This window comes from Peromyscus leucopus, chromosome 12 (genome assembly GCF_004664715.2).
Source record: "Peromyscus leucopus breed LL Stock chromosome 12, UCI_PerLeu_2.1, whole genome shotgun sequence".
NCBI classification, from domain to species: Eukaryota; Metazoa; Chordata; class Mammalia; order Rodentia; family Cricetidae; genus Peromyscus; species Peromyscus leucopus.
Genome location: NC_051073.1, coordinates 72,582,604 through 72,599,825, shown reverse-complemented (window position 1 = coordinate 72,599,825; position 17,222 = coordinate 72,582,604). Strand labels below are relative to the sequence as shown.

Genomic DNA, 17,222 nt, shown 5'->3' with positions numbered 1-17,222 from the left:
AAGAGCACCTTACCCGGGTGACATCTGCCCATTCCGCTGTGACTTGTGCGACTCCAGCACTTACCAGCCCTTGTGGAAGCCAGTGCTCTTCCCCGGGCCTGTGGTCTTGGGAGAGCCCTCTCTGTTGAAGACACGAGTGTGTGTGCTTGTGCACTGGCTATCGGGAGAGCCCTCTGTTGAAAATGCACTGGTTTTGTGGAAACTTTTACAGAAGTCTGTATGAATCCCCCCTTATTAGAAAGTGGATAATGTACCCACCAGGAGCGCACGTCTTCCCACGCAAGCTGCCCACCCTTGCTGCTTTTGTAGAATAGTTTCCAGTCTTAGAATATCATAATAGGGAGAGCTTGTCTCAAAAAAACAAACAAAACAAGAAACGAACAAACAAAAACGTCGGTCCTATAAGGAGCATCTTTACATTCAACGAGACCACACCTACTCCAACAAGGCCACACCTACTCCAACAAGGCCACACCCACTTCAACAAGGCCACACCCATTTCAACAAGGCACACCTTGTTGGAATATCATGCTGGACTCTACTCAGACTGCTACAGAACTAGGCTTCTCTTTTCGCTATTAATCTCCATGTCTTTTGGTGGCCTTGTACAAATGTGACATGTCACTTAGGCATATCTTTTGTTCCGTGCAGAGCATCTCATTTTGACTTTTATAGACGTTGCAATCTGTGTAATTTATATAAACCTTCTGACTGTAGAAACTTTTTGCTTCTGGGCTCAGCTTTGGGGAAACTAAAATCAAAGACTGGTGTTCTCTGCCTTGGTTTATCTTCAACTTCCACCTTCTCTTTTCTTTACCTCTGTGACCTGTGGTGTTGGGCTGTTTCATCTGCATGAAAGCTTATGTGTCTCTGTCTTTACTTTCAAATCTTGCTTAAATAAAAGGATTTCCAGTGAAAAAAGCAAAACAACCCCATTAAGATATTATGATTTCCAGTCAGGCAGTGGTGGCACACACCTTTACTCCCAGTACTCAGGAGGCAGAGGCAGGTGGGCCCCTGTGAGTTTGAGGCCAGCCTGGTCCACAGAGTGAGTTCCAGGACAGCCAAGGCTACACAGAGAAACCATCTCAAAAAAATAAAAACAAACAAAGATACTATAATTTCCGCATTCTTCAGGTGAAGAAACTGAGATGGGAAGGTTATGTGATTCTGACTTACAAACACGCATATGGGCATACATACAAACTTACACTCATTCACACCCAGACATGCAAGTACATGGAGACACACACTCAGCCAAGCATGAAACACACACACACACTGGCATACATGCACATGCCTGTACAGACACAGTCATACAGAAGTTCAGGAGTAGAGCCAGACTGACATCCATCTAGGACCTCTAACCAAGTGCCGGTCCCCCACATTGACAGCAACCCACCTCGGGGCCTCTCAGGCAGACTCCATCGCCCACTGGAGATTCCCATCAACCACACAGAATTCAACCTTTGGAACTTTGATTTCTTCTTTCTCTTCTCGTCTCCCTTCCTCCCCTCCCTCTGACCTTCCTTTCCTATCTTCTTTGTTATTGTTATTGTGTGTGTTTATGAGAGAGAGAGGATGAGAATGTACAAGTACAGGCACACAAAAGCCACAGGCCACATGTGGAGGTCAGCGAACTCGCAGGAGTGGGTGCCTCAACATCCACCGCCATGGTAAGATGGTCTCCTTGTTTCTCCTCCTCCCATACGGCAGGCCTGAGAGCTTCCCGGTGATTCTCATGTCTCCACCTCCTGGTTCCCAGTAGTAATGCCAGGACTATAAATGTGTGCCACCATGCAGAGGTTTTGTCTGACTTCCAGGCAGCAAACTCAGGTTGTCAGCATGAGGCTCGTGAGGCGAGCGCTTTTTCCTGCTGGGCTTCTGCTGGCCCCTTCTCTTCCTTTTTCACTTGAACTAATAGAACTGAGCAGAGAGGCTGGCTTTTCAGATGGGCCAGTGTCCTGGGTGGAGCGCCCAGCACTGGGCTGATTGATATTCCTGTGCTTGCACTTTTCAGGTACGTGTTAGGACTGACAGAAGCCTGCGTCTGTACACACCAGTATCCCAAAAGCAATACTGTGTGGGAGGTGTTTGTACATTGTCCCCATTGCTTACACACACAGAGACCTTTGTAACGGACCCAGTAAAGTCACAAGAGGATAACGGAATTAGTTTTAGCTCCTCTTTTATTGGTTTCTGCTCTAATTCACTGGACCAAGTTATGCGATGTTTTGGAAATGTGCTCTGCATTCCCACATTCCCCCGCCCCCCGCCCCCCGAAGGCAGACGGGAAGGTCAACAACCCCAGTGTTGCAATGTTCCAGCCTGAAACCAGCTTGGACATCGAGCAGAGTCCAATTTGCTCTCTGGGAAAAGGTCAAGCAGCTTGTGACAGTAGAAAACCAAGCAGGGTCCCAGCGGTGAGGCAGGACTGGAGAGAACAGACTCACCAGAGAGGCTGCTAAAAGCAGCTTCGGAGTTGGCTTCTCCGGCTCGGCAAAGGCATCCCTCCGATTCTAGAGGGAAACTTAAATCATGAAGCTCATTACTATCCTGCTCCTCTGCTCCAGGCTGCTACTGAGCTTCACGCAGGAAGAAGCCCCCCAGGAAATCGACTGCAATGATGAGGATGTATTTCGGGCTGTGGATGTTGCTCTGAAGAAGTTCAACACTGGGAGAACAATCGGCAATCAGTTTGTGTTGTACAGAGTGACGGAGGGCACTAAAATGGTGAGTGACTGCTTCACGGTGAAATCACTTATAATTGGTGCTCCCTAGCATGGGGATAGAGGACGGGAGATGGCTGGTCCTTGGGCAAGCAAGATTGGCCCTCTGGGTAATCATAAAAGCAGTGTCCCAGAAAGAAAGACACAGCAGGAGATGGAGGTGTTTGACAAGGCATAGTGGGGAGTCCAGCGACTTAATCAGCTTGCAACAGGAGAATGCACTGGGCCTGTGAACTCACTGACCTCCCAGTCTTAAATGAGAGTTCCGTATGCAGATGAATAAAGGGAATAAGAAGTTGGCATTATTGCCTTGGACCAAGTGAATACCACTGAGTATGTGTGGCTGAGTCTTTGAGGTTAATAGCAATGTTTCCATTAGTTTTCTTCAGTTTGGGGGCGGGTGGGGATGCAGAGAGGTTGAGACAGGCTGTCAGGTAGCTTTAGACTAGCCACGAACTTGCTATGTAGTTGATGATAAACTTAAACTTTTCATCTTCCTGCCTCCATCTCCCTAGTGCTATGATTACAGGCATGTGCCACAATGCCAGGTTTATGTGGTACTGGAGAATCAAACCCAGGACGTGCCAGGCAAGGGCTTCACCCACTATACCAGTAGCCCATTTCAGCTAGTTCTTACTATGCTTTCATTTCTGCGTTAGTGCACTCGGGTAGGAGACAAATGATCCTAAATCAGAGAAAGACAAAATCTATAAGAGGTTTTTTTTTTTTTTTTTTTTAAAAAAAAAAAAGCTGGGTGATGTTGGTGTATGCCTTTAATTCCAGCACTTGGGAGACAGAGACAGGTGGATCTCTTAAGTTTGAGATCTACAGAGTGAGTGCCAGGACAGCCAGAGCTACACAGAAAAACCCTGTCTCAAACAAACAAATAAACAAAAAAGAGTTTTTAAAAATAAACTTCACAGACTGGAGAGGTAGCTCAGTGGTTCAGGGCACTGGCTACTCCTGTGGAAGACCTGAGTTCAGTTCCCAGCACCCATGGTAGCTCATAACCATCTATAACTCTAGCTCCAGGGGCTAGTACCTCTTTTGGCCACAGTGGGCACCAGGCACACATGTAGTATACGTACATACACTCAGGCAGACACTCATACACATAAAATAAAAACTTTTAAAAAAAATGTAAACACTTTCAAAAAGATATATAAACAATATAATAAATTTTACTTTCAAAGACTCTTTTGCTGTGGAATAATCCTTTTCTACACTATGAATATGGATTACTCTCCCAGCCTGCCCCCTGTAACCCTCGGGGTTCTATACAGCTTAAAGGAAACAGTTAAACTGATAACAATTTATTAATTGGTTAATAAAAAGCTGACAGGCTGGTAGCTGGGCAGGAAGTTAGGAGAGAAAGCCACACTGAGAATGATGGGGAAAAGGCCGAGTGAGGAGACGCCAGCCAGCCACCGTGGAAGCAAGATACGTAAATATGAGGTAGCAGGCCACCAACCACATGGCTAAACATAGATATAAATTATGGGTTAATTTAAGTGTAAGAGCTAGTTAGTAATAAGCCTGAGTTGCCAGCCAAGTATTTATAATATTAATCCTCTGAATGATTATTTGAAAACAGCTGCAGGATGGGGCAGGACAGAGAAAAGCCTTTGTTTACACTCTTTCTTTGAATAAATCAAGTTACTTCAGCAGGAAAAAAAAAATGTCCAATCATTTGACATGATGATTTAAAAAAAAAAACAAAACCCTAATGTTGGTGGACTTGTTTGTTTTCCAAAGGTAAAACAAAGCCTTTTGTTTCTCACTCCAGCACAGTGTACACTCTGCTTCTTGGCACTCTGGAGCTGCAGTCCACTAGTGTCTCCATTGGGTGACGGATGGGGTACATGGGAGTTTTGTTGTACGACGTCCATGTAGTGGGCTTCCCCTCCCCATCACTGGGGATCCAGCCCAGGGCACACATCAGGCAAGCACTAGGCCACACCCTGGCCTTTGGGTTTATTTGAGGCAGGGCCTCATTCTGTAGCTCTGCTGGCCTTGAACTCAAGGTCCTCCTGTCTCAGTCCCCCAAGTGTGGTACCTGGATTGGGATTACAGGCTTCGCACTATGTTCAGCTTCAACCAGACATTTTGAAGACCCATATATGTACATGTAAACCAGGTTTTACAAAAAAAGAGGGCAGGATTAATACTGTGAATGCTGCTTTGGAATCATTAAGAATACAAGTGTATTATGAACATTCTCCCAAGGAGTATTTCTGCAGATGTAAACTTTGATATTTTAGTAGACACTCAGCTCTCCCTGAGTCCAGTCAGGACAGGTGTTTGTAACGTGTCAGGTCCCACATACTTGCTGCTGGGTCCTCTGAATGACTCCAAGTGTCACCCTTGCTTCCTCAGGTTGCCTCTGAAACGTTTTATTCCTTCAAGTATCAGATCAAGGAGGGGAATTGTTCTGTGCAAAGTGGCCTCACCTGGCAAGACTGCCACTACAAGGACGCCGAGGAAGCCGTGAGTGTGCTCTTTAGGCGAAAGCCCCCAGCCTGCCCCCTGTAGCCCTCGGGGTGCTATACAGCTTAAAGGAAACGGTTAAACTGATAAAACATAAAACTTGTACACATGGCGGGGTACACCTGACGATTTGATCCCCGCGCACTTGTTTAAAACCGGGGCACGGGTTTCCTCAGATTGTCATCAGTCCTTTACGGTGACAAAATTCAAAATCCTTCTGGGCCGTTCTGCCATGAGCAATATCAAATTGTTATCTGCATTCACGCCGCTCTCATCGAACTGTCTGTCACTCAGGGATCCTTGCCAGCCCTGTCCTGTCCCCTGCCTCCCGCTGCTGGAGACTAGTGTCCGGGCCCAGCTTCTGTGACATCACCCTTTGTTGGCTTTTGAAGTCCTGTGCCTACATGCTTTCCCTTACCTGCTGATTTCCAGTCGTCCCCGCCCCCATGTTGCAAGTGACAAGTTTTAATTCCTTACAGTTCTTTCCATTATGTGTACACACCAGCTTCCTTGTCCATTCCTCAGCTACAGACTTTTTTTTAATTACAAGGGGAAGATTTATATTACTGAGTTGGTTTATGAAGGATGCACAGAAACGTTCTAGTACATAGAAAATTTAGCCACATTGTATCTGAATTCTTGGGAAGACAGACAAACCAGGAATGTGCCACTCCTCAAACAGGCTCGTTGTCCACTCATAAGCAGGTGGTCCTAGTAACCAAACAAAGCTCCTGTGTCAGACCTCTGGGAGACAACAGATAGACATTTTGGCTGAGTTCAAGGAAGTGAACTGGTGAAGTGGCTGGTGAAGGAAGAATATTCGAGCTTCAACTATACCGGGTCTCAGTACAAATTTGTACCTTGCCTCCCTCAGTAGGTGCTTTACCCTATTAAAATGAGACGACATTGATCTCACTGGCTGTACGAGGCTGAAACAAGATGAATTATACAAAGGATCTTGTTGACAGCTTAAGTATCTTAAACTAACACCCGATCTAGCACCTGATGGCTGCCTTGCCCTGGTGAGAGGGGATGGCAGACAAGTACCCGGCCCGAGAAGCAAGCCTCTCTTCTCAAAGGCTGGGACTCCCTCTCGGGTCCATGTCAGCATCCTCCTCGGGTCGGATGTCAGCATCCTCCCCAGCGTTTGTTTACACACGGTGGTCGGTCATCCACGCTTGTAAAAGAGCACTGCTCTCCAGATTAGGAGACCAGGATGGCCACCCTGGCTCTGCCCCTCAGTGAGGGGCAGCTGCTCTGCCCTACACAGTCAATCTCTCGGAGCTACCAGGAAGCATCAGGGTGAGCTCTGGCCTCACACAACGGCCCCTGATGCTCAGGAGAGTGGGTGAGACTGAAGAACAACAAGATAAAGGAAGACAAAAAGCATTGTTCATCACTAACAGGGGACAGCCACATCACTAACAGTGGACAGCCACATCACTAACAGTGGACAGCCACATCGCTGACAGTGGACAGCCACATCGCTAACAGTGGACAGCCACATCGCTGACAGTGGACAGCCACTGTGCAAGCACCAACTGTGTGCTGCTTCGTTAGGTGCTTTCTGTGTGTTCGCACATTTACTCCTCACGGTAACCTGTTAAGTACATGCGGTGTATCTCTACAAGGTGGGTAAACTGAGGCACTGAGAGGCACCAGGGCAGAGGGCACAACTAGCAGGCAAGAGAATGGAAACGGGATATTCTAAGAGGTTGAACTGCAGTTCCTGGGAAGAGCATGGACCCACTGACATTGAAAAGGAAACCAAGCAGGAAGCACAGGCTGCTGGTCCTGAGGGACAGACAGTCTGCCTTGGTGACAGAAAAGCAGCTCCAGGACTCCACATAGAGGCTCAAGTTTAGAAGCTTGACTCTGCCTCTCCCCTGGCCCGTGAAGATCAGCGGCCTGCGGAAGCAATCACCAGGTCACAAAAGCGTTCATTCTCATGTCTCAAAACTTTGTTGGAGGCTGGAGAGACGGCTCAGTCATTAGGAACACTTGCTCCTCTTATGGAAGACCTGGAGTAGGTTCCTGGCGCCCAGATGGCGCCCGTAACCATCTGTAGCTCTAGTTCCATGGAATCTGATGCCGTCCTCTGGACTCTACAGGCACCAGGTGCATACACACACACACACACACACACACACACACACACACACACACACACACACACACACAGGCAAAACACTCATACATCAAACAAATAAATCTTGAAAGAATTTAAAAAAACTCTATTAAAAAATATTCTTTAAGCCACATTTAGTACTAGCTAGATGTCTCCATTAAGAAGAAAGATTAGAGCAAATGGCCTCTTTCTTTTCTTTTAGGCCACTGGAGAATGTACAGCAATCGTGGGAAAGAGAGGAGCTAAGAAATTCTCCGTAGCTATGCAGTCATGCGAGATTACTCCAGGTGGGTGCTTCATCTGGGGGACCCGCCCTGCTGGTGGCAGCGGGTAGGAGCCTGGGGTGAGGGGAGGGTAGGTATGTTGGCGTTAATTATTCCTGTGTACCGGGAACACAACCCAGAGCAGACCACCTCGCCCTCCCAGAAGGTGACAATGGTAACGCCCTCTGCAGTGTTGGGAGTGTGGTGGGTGTGGGGGTGGAGTAGCACCGCACCGAGTCTTTGGATTGGGTCAGGCTTGTGTCAATCATCCCCTCAGTCCTATCCTAACTCTTCCTGTGTCGCGTCAGCGGGAACTGGGGGGTGGGGACTGGCTGACAAAGGATGAGGAGACAGGGACCTGCCTCTCCTGCACAGCACCCTATAGGGAGGAGACTGTGGGCCTTGAGGTCTGCCCTGGCCTGAAATCATTCCAGATTTTTATCATCCTCGCTTTCTTTTTTTTTTTTTCCTTGTCTCAGAAGGGAGATAATAAAAGTGCACACTTCACAGGATTGGTGTGCAGGAAAATGAGAGGATAAAAGATGCAATGTCTGGGCATCATAAGACCACAGACACCTAGATGATGACGATAGCTAACACTGTCCGAGCGCTTATGTGCTGCTGTGGATCTAGGGACTTGACATGTATTGACTCATTCGACCGTTACAGCCCCATCAGGGTGGTCTATAGCCTGACTCTTCAAACCAGGAGACTGAGGCTGGAGCAGCTAAATAGCTTACCTAAGGTTATACAGAGACAGTCAGTGGGAGGGTTAGTAGAGTAGGCCCTGTGTACATAAAATCCCTGAAGAATCAAAATAAGGAGCCACCTATAAACAGATACAACCATTACTATCACTTTCAATAATGTAAAGGTACATTACATTATTATTATTACAGAGGGATGGGTGCATATGGGTAATTCCAGTCATGACAGCCTCCCTGGAGCTGGCCTCTTTGGAGGTGGAGAGAGAAATAGAGAGAAATCCAATGACAGTACACACCCAGGAAGTGTGTGCCCAAGGGGTACGGAGGCCTTCAATCCTGATGTAGTGTTTCCGCTGCACTACCCACTCTTCAGCTGTCCACGGCAGGGTGTTTTTCCATCACTTCAGAGGGTCTATGAGAACCCTAAAATCATACGTAAATGTTGCCATTATTGGCATTTTTCCTGGGGAGGAACTACAGCTCTCCTGAGATACGTGAGCCTTGGGTCTAGATAGTGACCGTGCATGCTGTTAGCAGCTCCTGTCTGGAGCACAGCCTTTCTCCGACTGTCCGTAACTCCAGCTGGCCCTCTCTGCATCACGTTGGACGCTACCTCCCGCGCTACTGTCCCTCGACTCATGATTTCTCAGCGCCATCTGTCCCTTCTCCCCCTGCCCCACACATCATGTTGACACCTCTTGCTACCTTCTTCCTTCCAGCTCAGGCATCCTCATCCTATTCTTAGACGTCTTCTCGGATCTCGTTTTAGCTTCCTGTCTTTCCTAGCTCTCGCCAACCCCCCATGAAATGATCTGTCTACACTCATTCTTTTCTACCTGACTGTCACTCATGGACGTGACACTTGGCATCTCCCGACAACCCTAGCTCAGCACCTGGCGTGTGATGGCAGGGGAAGATGGACTTCAAGGAGGGCTCCTCTTAGGCTGGCGAATGAGAACCTCTCGCCTTCTATGCTGGTTGTCTTAGTTAGGGTTTCTATTGCTGTGACGAGACGCCATGACCAAGGCAACTCTTACAAAGGGAGACATTTAATTGGGGTGGCAGCTTACAGTTCAGAGGTTCGGTGCATTATCATCACGGCGGGGAGCATGGTGGTGTACAAACAGACACGGTGCTGGCTACATCTTGATCAGAAGGCAACAGGAAATGGACTGTGACACTGACTGGAATCTTGAGCACAGGAAACCTCAAAGCCCATACCCAAAAAGACACAATTCATCCTACAAGGCCACACCCACTCCAATAAGACCACACCTTCTACTAGAACCGCTCCTGATGAGATTAAGGGGGCCGATTACATTCAAACCACCACACTAACCCTATGAAAACAGAGAGGCAGGTGCACCTTCTTGTCAGTACACAGCCATACATTTTTCTACCTGCCAATGACTTGTTTTAGAGGATGAAACCGTGTTGAATGTAAAGATGAACAAAGTTTAACAAAATTGTGTGCCATAAAAAAAATGGAAATACAAACTTATTTGGGAGGGTCCTTCTCCAACAGCCAAAGCATCAGGTTGAATTTGTCAGGGTCGATGACAGGAAATAAATGGAGTTAGGCATCAAGGAGCTTTAGTTAACACCGAAAATAATGATGTATCTGCAATGTTTTCCTTTTTATAAAATGGTGAGTTAATGTATTACTGTGATCATTAAAAATGCATTAAAATAAGGGCCTAAGATGCACCTCATTCTGGAGGTGGAGGGACCTGGGAGAATGGAGCTGATCAATGAGGCAGACTGAAGTCTCATGCGCTAGCCAACTTTATTCAAAGCTTCAGACAGTTTATACCCTGATGGTTAAGAAAGGTCACATGAGTTAAAGTTCTCATGAGCTCAATCTGTGTACAGTCACAAGGACAAGTCACACTGCAGCAAAAACATGTTTTTCCATAGAGGCCCATAAAGGATAATTTAAACATTTAATTGACTAGCAGCAGCAAGCAATAATGAGTAATCTGAAGTCAACTCGCTCCTATCCGCTACAACCAGGAGGAACACAAAAACACATTCCAAGAAAATTCTGTGTTTTGAAGAAACTGAGGTCACAAGACTCTTGTCTTGTTTTCTTGGAGTGTTCTCATAAGCACTCAGAATTCTCCTCACACGACTCCCTTCTGGGACTGTGTTCTGACCAGCTAGTATGGCTGAAGGCCTGGGTTCCTATCCTTGTCACCTCATAAAGCAGGCACAGAAGCCTGTAGAGAAAAATAGAGGAAGGAGGATCCTTAGCTACACAGATAGTCCCAGACCAGCCATGGGGTATATGAGACCCCTGTCTAAAAAAAAATGAAATAAATAATAGAACATAAAAAACTATTCCCAATACTCTCCATGTTTTCCTCTGACTGCACACGAGTCCTAAAATCTTTCATCGCACAGGAGTTACTGGAGAGTTAGCTTATCAGGATCTTCTAAATGGTTTGGGTTTAAGAGCATGTGTATGAGAGATGTTTTCAGTCGTTAATGCTGCCTTCTTGTCTGCTTTGTCTAGGTAACGGCCCCGTGATGGCGGCCAAGTACACCTGTTTGGGCTGTGTCTTCCCCATACCGACTGACAGCTCCGAACTGGAGCCGATTCTCAAACACGCCGTCCAACATTTCAACAACCACACCCGTCACTCTCACCTCTTCACTCTCGAAAAAGTGAAAAAAGCCCAGAAACAGGTTTGTCTTTTCAGCTTCTCCTGACCTGTGGTAAGGTTAAAACGGTGTCAGATTAGCATTTTGTCACATAAGATAACCCACTGGCAGGAGGAACCAGTCTGGCCACATGCTGGCATGGTGCTGGAGTATCTGAGGTTTCCTGAGAAGGACTCATAAGGCAAGGAGCTTTCTCCTGGGTCCAAGTGAGCAGAGTGACGCGTAAAAAGGAGAGGGTGACTCTCACGTCTTCTTCCCTTGGAGTTTGTTTTAACAGTCAGCATTGCATGTTTTTCCTGGAGATGGAAAAATGAAAATGTCATTCTAGGTTTAAGGTTTTAACACATCTGTATTACTATCTTGTTGTCATTAATGAAACATGGCCTCAAAATATTAAATTGTTCCTAAAAAGGTGACCATGATTTTCTGGGTACACCCTGAATTATACTGCCCACTTCCTTCTGGTGGTGGGGTAGAAACATCTAGTAATCTGATTATTTATTTATTTATTTGTTTGTTTGTTTGTTGTTTGAGGCAGAGTCTGTCAACATAGCCCTGGTTGTTGTGGAACTCACTATGTAAACCAGGAGGTGGGGTAGAAATAGCTATTAATCTGATAATTTTATTCGTTTGTTTGTTTGTTTGTTGTTTGAGGCCGAGTCTGTCTACATAGCCCTGGTTGTCCTAGAACTCACTATGTAAACAGGGCTGGCCTCAAAATCACAGCGATTTGCCTGCCTCTGCCTCTGTAACATCGTCTTCTTTTAGTTCAACTGCCACTAGGTGAGATTTGTACTTCGCCCACCTGTTTTCATGTACAGCAGTTAGCATAACAGGGTTGGGGGGTGGGGGTAGGGGGTGTTGTTCAGCATGGGATGGTGGGTAGTCAGCGTGGGGATGGTGGTCAGCATGGGGATGGTGGTCAGCATGGGGATGGTGGGTAGTCAGCGTGGGGATGGTGGTCAGCATGGGATGGTGGGTAGTCAGCATGGGATGGTGGTCACCTGGGGATGGTGGTCAGCATGGGGTTGGTGGTCAGCATGGGAAGATGGTCAGCATGGGATAGTGGTCACATGGGGTGGTGGTCACATGGGGTGGTGGTCAGCATGGGGATGGTGGTCAGCATGGGATGGTGGTCAGCATGGGATGGTGGGTGGTCAACATGGGGATGGTGGTCAGCATGGAGCCTGCTAAGAACAAAGCAGAAGAATTTCACTATCTGATGACCTGAGATCCAGAGGACTCACCAGGACAGGCCACTCCCATTTCACACTCCTCCGATGCAGAAAATCATATTGCTTCACAAAACTGGGAGAAACATGCCCTCTTGGCAACCCAAAAAAGGAAAAATTGTGGGGTCCTTGTTTGACAAAATATAATATTTCGTATGTATATTTATTCATTTGCAGTTATACAGAAAATATCGGGGACTCTGTGTGTGTAGACACTCAGTATTTACTCAGTGATACCTTTGCCTAGTAATAACAATGGTTTGTATTCCTGGAGCACTTATTATATTCAATTCAATGTTTAAAGATGTTTATAACTTTCACTCACTATAAATGATGTTCAAGCTGAACCTCTAGTACTTACTCAACCTAAAACCGTTTCAGGTGGTGGCTGGACTGAATTTTGAAGTTACCTACTCAATTGTGCAAACTAATTGTTCAAGAAAGCATTTTCGACTCTTAACTCCAGAGTGCAAATCCCTTCTGAATGGTGTAAGTAGGCAAACATTTAATGATCGTCTTTAACATTTTGTTAACAGCATCTACAGGACAGTCAAGCTCTGTGGAAAGAGTAGTTCCCATTCATGTTCACTGGGGATCTTTGGACCCCAAGGTTGGTCAGAGACTCTGCATATGTCACACTGAATGTTTACATTCGTCAGGGATTGGGAACGGGGTTCGGGTTGTCATACTCTCTTAGTCTCCTCCGATGTCGTGTGTGCTCAGTGTGCCGACAGGGTCCTCTAGACCCAGGTTCCTTACTTCAAGCTCTTCTCTTCTTGCTTCCTCCTCTTCCCTCGTCTACTTTCATTTTAATTAACACATTCTGGGATTCTCTCCCTTTGTGGATGACATCTTATCATTTCAACCACGATTACACAGAAATGACGTCAGTGACCTTGCTGTGGGTGGTGAACGCCAAGGTGACTGAGGCACGAGCCTTCCCAGAGTTCTTTAGTGTGGTAGCTCTGTTTTATGAATGGAACAGTGGGAAATCTAGACCACAATATGCTAATTTTGCGTAATTTTTTTATATAGTTTATTTTTATTTTATATGCATTGGTGTTTTGCCTTCATATATGTCTGTGTGAGGGTGTCAGAAGCCCTGGAACTGGAGTTACAGACAGCTATAAGCTGCCATGTGGGTGCTGGGAACTGAACCCAGGTCCTAGGGAAGAGCAGCTTGTGCTTTTAACCACTGAACCATCTCTCCAGCCCCCAATTTTTTTCTTTTGTTTTTTTTTTTTTTGGGACAGGGTTTCTCTGTGAAACAGTCCTGGCTGTCCTGGAACTCACTCTGTAGACCAGGCTGGCCTCGAACTCACAGAGATTGACCTGCCTCTGCCTCCCAAGTGCTGGGATTAAAGGTGTGTGCCAACCACTGTCTGGCTAATTTTGGGTATTTTTAATGATAAAGCATTGAGACAAATTATATATGCATCATTAGGAAATTGTTAGGCAAAATATGGTGGACCATAGATTAGAATACTTTTTACAGAGCCTTTAGTGACATTTCAGTATGTTAAGGAAAAAGCAAAAACCAGGATACAAATTGTACTCACAGGAGCCATGGAGACAGGAGGATTAGGAATTCAAAGTCATCCTCAACTGCACAGTGGGTTGGAAACCAGACTTCTGTACAAAGACCCTGTTTTAGGGGGGAAAGCAAATAAATAAATGAAGGAAGCAAGGGGTCTGGATGTGATGGCCCACACCTTTAATCCCAGCACTCTAGAAGCAGTAGATCTCTGTGAGTTCAAGACCAGACTGGTCTACAAACTGAATCCAGGCAAGCTAGGACTAGACAGACAGACCCTGTCTCAAAATTATTTTTTAAGTAATTTTTTTAAAAGAGGAAGAAAGGGAAAACTATGTATATAGTCATCCAGATATACAAAGTAAAACAAATTTAAACATAAAAAGTGATAGAAAATAGCCAGGCAATGGTGGTGCACACCTTTAGTCCCAGCACTTGGGAGGCAGAGGCAGGCAAATCCTTCTGAGTTTGAGGCCAACTTGGTCTACAGATCAAGTTTCTACAACCAGGATTACACAGAGAAACTGTGTCTCAAAAAAATCTAGATATATAGATGATAGATAGATAGATAGATAGATAGATAGATAGATAGATAGATGATAGATAGATAGATAGATCACCACACTCACAGTAAAAAGGGGGGGCAGGAGTGGTGGCATGTCCCTATACTCCTAGCACCGGGGAGGAAGAAACGGGGGGATTCCTGGAGTTCATTGTGCACATACACAAATGAAGGCATGCCCACCTAGTATACAAACAAATACATCAAACCACACTAAGCAGAAAACTGGTAGGTGACCTTGCAACTGCACTTCCAGGTGTGTCCCCAAAGGAACCCAAACCGGAAGCTCAAACAGATACAGTCATGTTCCCAGCAGCACTGCTCAGAGAACCCAAAAGTAAAAACAACCCACGTGCCCATCAACAGGGGTCCGCCCTGCTTAGGTTCTGTGGCTGTGGTAAAATATTGACCAAAAACAGCTTGGGAAGGAAAGAGTTTATTTCATCAAAGTCACAGTCCGTCACTGAGGGACGTCAAGGCAGGAACTCCAACAGGAGCCTGGGGGCAGGAACCGCAGAACCACAGAGGAACTGCTTCCTAGCTTGCTGCTCACGCTCCTGTTTAGCTCTTCCTTATACCTCCAAGGACCGCCTTCCCAGGGGTGGTACCATCCACAGTGGGCTGGGCCCTCCCGTATCAATTATTAATCAAGAAAATGCTTGAACTGGAAAGATGGCTCAGCACTTAAGAGCGCTTATTGTTCTTCCAGAGGACACAGTTTCCATTCTCAGCACCCACACGGTGAATCAAACCTTCTGGAACTCCAGTTCCAGGGTTTCTGATCCCTCTTATGGCCTCCATGGGCACCAGGCACATAGTGGACACACACATGTATGCAAAACACTCGTACATATAAAATACAATTTAAAAAGCAAAAGAAAATGTCCCACAGACTTGCCTACAAGCCAATCTGATGGAGGCATTTTCTCAGTTGAGGTTCTCTCTTCCCAGATGATTCTAGTTTGTGTCAAGCTAATTAAAATAACTAATCAGAACAGCAGGTGAATGGATGAATGGCATAATCTATATATACAACAAAGGATGTCTGATACACCTACAGCATGAATGAACCTTGAAACATGGTATAAACGAAGTAAGTCAGAAATGGAATTATAAATATTGTATGATTCCATTTATACACATGTACGGTGAGCAAGTTCATGAAGACAGGACGTAGATGAACGTTCAGAGGGGCCGAGAAAGGGCAGAATGCTCATATATTGGGCACTGGGTTCGGCACTTCTGTTGGATGAAAGGACTTTTCAAGGCCGTGGCAATGGCTGTGCAGCAAGGCGAATTTTAACTAACGCCAGCAAGTTCCACAACTTTTAAAGTTTTAGATGGAAAAGCTTACATTTTATATATAGACATCCTATCTATTTTTATATCTTATTTCATGTACACATAATTTTACTCTAAAAATCCATATATGCTAACTCCTATTTAACTGTCAGTTTGGGACGCTTCTGGCAGCCAAAGGCCTCTGGGTTTCTTAGACTTGGCAGCTACTGGAGGCTGTGTGGCTCTTCATACCATGCAGCACCTTTTTTCTGCATCTGTTTACAAGCCATCAGTCTAGTCACCTCTTGACAAAAGGAGGAAATCCCAACAGCTTTGGTACAACTTCTCTGAGACTTCATTTCCCTTCCTTGTAAGATAAGAAATGGCATTAGCAATGATCTCTCAGTTTTTATAATAACTAAAGACAATGCAATGGACAATATTTTGCCCATGGTTGGTAAGATTTAAGCCTTGCTCCTCGGCATCTGCAGGAAGCTAAACCCACATGTCCAAGTCCATCTGCATCCTCACAATCCTCTCAAACGACACCTGTACACACATTGTTTCATGACTGAAGAGGTTTCATGAGTCAGTCTCAATCTGGAAAGCTTACCAGAGTCACCTGAGGGCTTTTGGAAATACCTGCCCCAGGATCCCTAGAATGATCTGGTGTGTGGGCCAGGAGTCAGTGACCCAAACAGTAAAGCTTCTAAGCGAGTCAAAAGTGCTGCTGGAATTGAGAAGGATAAGCTACCACACTCCTCACCCAGCACTAACACATTACAATTGTGATGCCCTATAGCTTTGACACTTGACCTTTATTGTATATGTTGGCTTATTAGAAAGACACATATTGTCTTAAAGCTGTAGGCGATGTAGAAACATGGAGAAGGTTAATATTAAACCACAGTCAAAGGCCTGAAGACATACATCTTAGTGCATTTTCACGTCTTCATTTTGGCAGGGGGGGGGATAGAGAGAGGGGAAGAGTTGTGGGAACTTTTCGGGGACCTTTTCTCTCTTAAAGGTTGTGATGATTTTATTCAATTTTTTTGATTGATTTATTTTATTTCAAGTGTATGGGTGTTTCACCTGTGTGTATAATCTGTGCACTGTGTATATGCAGTGCCTGCAGAAGCCAGAGTGGGCATCAGATCCATAGGGGCTGAAGTTATGGGTGGTCATGAGCTACCATGGGGATGCTGGGAATTGAACCCCAGATCCCCATAAGAACAGTCAGTGCTCTTAACTGCTGAGCATCTGTCCGGCCCTATGATAACTTTACATGCTCTATTTCCTGTCACCTAAGAATTCCCCCATGCCACTAGAAATCTTGGTAAGCTTTTAAAATGACTGTATGATATCCAGGCAAGGACACCATAGGTTGTTTTTACAACAGCATTCCTACTCTGGAATACTGGGGTTATTTCTATCTTTCATATAATTACTAACAGCAAACATTTTTTATTTAAAAATCTTCATTTCTTCATTAGCATTAGCTTTTTGCTAAAATATATCAATTTACATTCTATTGGTATTAGAATTCACTATTTTATAGCTAAAAATAATTCAGTTTTAGTTTTCTCAATTTATAATTAAGTTAATGTGTTAATTTTCCTGAAATGTCTTTTTACA

At 45.4% G+C, this 17,222-nt stretch overlaps 1 protein-coding gene across 2 annotated transcripts in view; it reads left to right on the top strand.

The window, feature by feature from the left end:
* Positions 1-2,353: 2,353 nt before the first annotated feature.
* Kng1 (kininogen 1) overlaps positions 2,354-17,222 on the top strand; it is a 29,926-nt gene continuing 15,057 nt past the window's right edge. The window contains exons 1-5 of one of the 2 annotated variants that reach the window (XM_028875203.2): positions 2,354-2,733; positions 5,106-5,216; positions 7,547-7,631; positions 10,830-11,002; positions 12,592-12,699. In XM_028875203.2, coding sequence (XP_028731036.1) covers positions 2,539-2,733; positions 5,106-5,216; positions 7,547-7,631; positions 10,830-11,002; positions 12,592-12,699 — 672 coding nt within the window. In that variant the 5' untranslated portion in view covers positions 2,354-2,538. The remainder of the gene's footprint in view (positions 2,734-5,105; positions 5,217-7,546; positions 7,632-10,829; positions 11,003-12,591; positions 12,700-17,222) is intronic. The other variant, XM_028875205.2, reaches the window with a different exon arrangement.